The 4,889-nt window shown below is 53.7% G+C and overlaps 1 protein-coding gene across 1 annotated transcript in view; it reads right to left on the minus strand.

Annotated features, from left to right (window-relative positions):
• Positions 1–2,305: 2,305 nt before the first annotated feature.
• The window catches only part of Fcn2 (ficolin 2), a 7,701-nt gene continuing 5,117 nt past the window's right edge, over positions 2,306–4,889 (minus strand). Inside the window, exons 4-6 of the mRNA XM_008844020.3 lie at positions 4,626–4,755; positions 3,195–3,329; positions 2,306–2,575 (exon numbers count right to left, since the gene is read on the minus strand). Coding sequence (XP_008842242.1) covers positions 2,328–2,575; positions 3,195–3,329; positions 4,626–4,755 — 513 coding nt within the window. The 3' untranslated portion in view covers positions 2,306–2,327. The remainder of the gene's footprint in view (positions 2,576–3,194; positions 3,330–4,625; positions 4,756–4,889) is intronic.

Genomic DNA, 4,889 nt, shown 5'->3' on the forward strand with positions numbered 1-4,889 from the left:
AGACCTGTGAGGACCCTGGCTTTTCCAGGTGGGCTGGATCTAATCCAAGTCAGAAGTGGAGAGCCTTCCCAGATCATGGTTGGGAGCAATGTGCTACTGACTGACTTTGAAGCCAAGACAGGCAGGCATTCCAGATAGCTGCAGAGGCCGGAAATAGCATCAGGAGGTGTAGCCCAGCATTCAGACTTTAGCTGGCCAGACCTCTGCAGGACTTAATATCTAAGGAACTGTAGGTAGCGAATTGTGTTGCTTTATGCCACAAATTGTGTAGGTATGCACTATAGAAGAGACAGAAGGCTAAATATGGGTATATAGAGGGATTCTGTCCTCCTGGACTTTCCTTTCCTTCCCCTTTACTGTCTGGTAAGTAGACTTCTGGTTCCAATGGGGCACACAGGTCTCTCCTTTCCTCCTGAGTCCTCCGACCTCCTGAATCCTATTGGAGAAACCATCCTTAGCCTGATAGATGGAGTGACAGAGTGCTTCTCCCGGGCCCCAGGGGGCTCATTCAACTTTGGTAGTTGGAACTGAGGCTCAAGATCCTGGGATCTTGTCAATGAGCTAGGCAGACATGCATCTTCCTCTCAGGCTTGCCTGGACCTTGCCCCACACCAGCTCTGTGCTTCCCAGCACCTACCCTTCATGGGGAGCAGCATGGCCTGCAGTAAAAATGCTTCCACAGACAGCAAAAGGGTCTGCGGATTGCTTCCACCTTTTAAAAGAGCTTTCTAGCTCTGAGGTAACCTTTTAAAGGATGTATGAACTTCTGTGAATGAGCTATGGGGGCACATGGGATACGGGGGTGAGGGTGGGCCACTTATGGTGCTGACAAAGCTGGAGGGCAGAGGCAGAAAGCCCAGGGGAAGTGGGTATCAGTGGTTCCCTCTGCATTTATAAATGGGCTTCCTGACCCTTCCTGACTCTCAAGTTCACAATCAACTGTGTTGTATGACACAGATATAGCCAAATGTTAAAAAACAACACAGAAAACCACCGAAATCTGTCTAAGAGCAAGCTTCTTTTTTAAAAAAAAAAATACAATTCTCCCTCTAGGATGAGGGTATGACTTAATATCTAAGGAACTGTAGGTAGCGAATTGTGTTGCTTTATGCCACAAATTGTGTAGGTATGCACTATAGAAGAGATAGAAGGCTAAATATGGGTATATAGAGGGATTCTGTCCCCCTGGACTTTCCTTTCCTTCCCTTTTACTGTCTGGTAAGTAGACTTCTGGTTCCAATGGGGCACACAGGTCTCTCCTTTCCTCCTGAGTCCTCCGACCTCCTGAATCCTATTGGAGAAACCATCCTTAGCCTGATAGATGGAGTGACAGAGTGCTTCTCCCGGGCCCCAGGGGGCTCATTCAACTTTGGTAGTTGGAACTGAGGCTCAAGATCCTGGGATCTTGTCAATGAGCTAGGCAGACATGCATCTTCCTCTCAGGCTTGCCTGGACCTTGCCCCACACCAGCTCTGTGCTTCCCAGCACCTACCCTTCATGGGGAGCAGCATGGCCTGCAGTAAAAATGCTTCCACAGACAGCAAAAGGGTCTGCGGATTGCTTCCACCTTTTAAAAGAGCTTTCTAGCTCTGAGGTAACCTTTTAAAGGATGTATGAACTTCTGTGAATGAGCTATGGGGGCACATGGGCTATGGGGGCCACTTATGGTGCTGACAAAGCTGGAGGGCAGAGGCAGAGAGCCCAGGGGAAGTGGGTATCAGTAGTTCCCTCTGCATTTATAAATGGGCTTCCTGACCCTTCCTGACTCTCAAGTTCACAATCAACTGTGTTGTATGACACAGATATAGCCAAATGTTAAAAAACAACACAGAAAACCACCGAAATCTGTCTAAGAGCAAGCTTCTTTTTTAAAAAAAAAAATACAATTCTCCCTCTAGGATGAGGGTATAATTGCTTAGCAAAGGGGAGCCTGGAAGTCACAGGCTGTATGAACTGTGGGCAGAGAGCACAGCAAGTCAGGGCGAGCACTTTCCTTAGCTCGCAACACAGATGGGAGGCTCCAGATGTGGGTGTGCTGGAGTGAGGGCCCCTCGAGTGAGGGCCCCTGGAGTGAGGGCCCTGGAGTGAGGGCCCTGGAGTGAGGGCCCCTGGAGTGAGGGCCCCTGGAGTGAGGGGCCCTGGAGTGAGGGGCCCCTGGAGGGCCCCTGGAGTGAGGGGCCCTGGAGTGAGGGCCCTGGAGTGAGGGCCCCTGGAGTGAGGGGCCCTGGAGTGAGGGCCCCTGGAGTGAGGGCCCCTGGAGTGAGGGGCCCTGGAGTGAGGGGCCCTGGAGTGAGGGGCCCTGGAGTGAGGGCCCCTGGAGTGAGGGGCTACACGAGGCGTACTTTCATCTCTGACACCTTGTAGCTGTAGTTGTAACCTTTCCATCTCTCCCAATTGATGCCATTTGCAAAGCTCTTATGGACACCCCCAAGGTAGAGGCCATTCAGGTTAGATATGTGACAATGCTTGTACCACCAGGCTCCGTGGTACATCACTGCACAGTTGGCGTCAGACTGGTCATTGTCCCGGTCTTTGGTGGAGAAGAACTGATTGTTATGGCTAGTCAGGGAGTCGCCTGCTCAGAGAAAGCATGGGTCATGCAGATGCCAGACGCCCTCCATCACAAAGCCATACCTGGTCCTGCCTCTGCCCTGTGATTTGCCTATCCTCGACTAGGAGAATTCATTGGCTGAGGTCCAGGGAGGCGAAATCACCTGCCCAAGCCTTGGGAAAGAGGATGCAGCTGGCTTGACTCCCCCCTTCTTGTCCAATAATTCCCAGCAGCCATCATTATCTCTGCCCACAATCACTACCTGTTTCCTCCAGGACCCCCTGAGCAGCACTGCCAGATCCACTCTTTCCCACCAGCCCTCTCTACGGCTTCTCCCGGCTCCCCTGCTAGCCACAGCACGGCCTTGCAGCACTGGAGCCCATCCTCTCTACCTCCGCACTGGGGGTACAGTTTACTTGGGACCACTCACTGTGGAGCTGACTGTAGGTCCCTTAGTCCTGGGTCATGGAGCAGTCCTGGGAGCACCAGCAGACTGCATCCCATGGTCCCCTGACATAAAGATTGCAGGTGTTCATATCTGCATTTGCCAACTCAAGGCCGCTAGCAGAAATGGACCAGGTCCCCTCTGTACCCAGACTGGTTTAGATGCCCCCACTTTGTGACCCCTCTCACAGCCGCTCACCGGCACCGCCTCCAACAAATTTTCCCAGGATGAGCTTGTATTTCTCAGCCTCTCCCTCAATCCGGAAGGAGCTGTATTTGGCAAAGTTACTCTTGCCATCAAAGTCCACAAGGTCCACCCGCAGCTCGTTGGTTCCTGTAGGGGAAGCAAAGGCCCAGACTTTGAGCTATTGCTACCTCTGGGCATGAGAGATGGGATGTGGACATTGTGAGTGATATCTGAACTGGGCAACCAGACGGAATTCACCTGGGCAAGAACCAACATCCCTTGGCCACAGGAGGACCTCGGGGTACCCCATATTTCTAAACACCCTCCCGTTGTTCTGCAGGCTGTGACTGAAAAGCCACTGCCGTGTTTCCTTGGTGTGACAGAGCATGCTTTATGCTGTGAATTCTCCCAGAGGGCTGTGCGCTATGACCTCCGCAGCATCAGCATGGGTGTGAAGGGGCTTTTGCAAGAATGGTCCCAGCATTGGCTAGAGGACAGACGACTGGGACGTTTACAGCAGACTACAGGGCAGGTCATGAGCTAGCAGTGTGCATCAGAGTGGGGCGAGGAGCTCCTGGGCGTGGCAGAGGGGGGCTGCTATGTGTGGCTGGACAGGGCAAGGTGGCATCTACGGGACCCAGAGGTCAGTGACCCAGGTGGACTGACAGCTAGAAATGGGAAGGGGTGTCCTCAAAGGCGGCCGTCCCCTGCATCCCTCTTCTGCTGAATCCTGAGATGCCAGCAAGCCTGAGGCCAGGCAGGTCTCACATCCCTTGATTCTCTGACCATCTGCGTGACCACAGGAGGGGTCACGTGCCCTGGGATGTATTTCTAAACACCCTCCCGTTGTTCTGCAGGCTGTGACTGAAAAGCCACTGCCGTGTTTCCTTGGTGTGACAGGGCATGCTTTATGCTGTGAATTCTCCCAGAGGGCTGTGCGCTATGACCCCCGCAGCATCAGCATGGGTGTGAAGGGGCTTTTGCAAGAATAGTCCCAGCATTGGCTAGAGGACAGAAGACTGGGACGTTTTCAGCAGACTACAGGGCAGGTCATGAGCTAGCGGTGTGCACCAGAGTGGGGCGAGGAGCTCCTGGGCGTGGCGGAGAGGGGCTGCTATGTGTGGCTGGACAGGGCAAGGTGGTATCTACGGGACCCAGAGGTCAGTGACCCAGGTGGACTGACAGCTAGAAATGGGAAGGGGTGTCCTCAAAGGCGGCCGTCCCCTGCATCCCTCTTCTGCTGAATCCTGAGATGCCAGCAAGCCTGAGGCCAGGCAGGTCTCACATCCCTTGATTCTCTGACCATCTGCGTGACCACAGGAGGGGTCACGTGCCCTGGGATGTCATTACTTTATGCTGTGCATAGTAACTACCTGGGCTCCTCTCCTTAGTGGCCTAGGTCTCAGGGGTCCAAGATCACCCCATCCAGCTAGCACCGCCTACCCTGGGTAGTCAGGGCATGGAGATTGTCATTCCCAAGCCAGAACTCCCCCAGCTGACTGCCGAAGCCCTTCTTGTATGCCGCCCAGTCCTGAAAGAAGTCCACAGAGCCATCGAGCCTCCTCTGGAAGACCTGGCACAGAGAGGGGTACACAGGTGTCAAGAAGACAGGCCCAGGGCTTGGGGACCAAGCCTCAAAGAACAGCAGGTGTCCATGGCCCACAAAACACCAGGGACCAGTGTCCCAAGCATGATGTTGTAGATCCC

This window comes from Nannospalax galili, unplaced genomic scaffold (genome assembly GCF_000622305.1).
Source record: "Nannospalax galili isolate Female #2095 unplaced genomic scaffold, S.galili_v1.0 scaffold300, whole genome shotgun sequence".
Lineage (NCBI taxonomy): Eukaryota > Metazoa > Chordata > Mammalia > Rodentia > Spalacidae > Nannospalax > Nannospalax galili.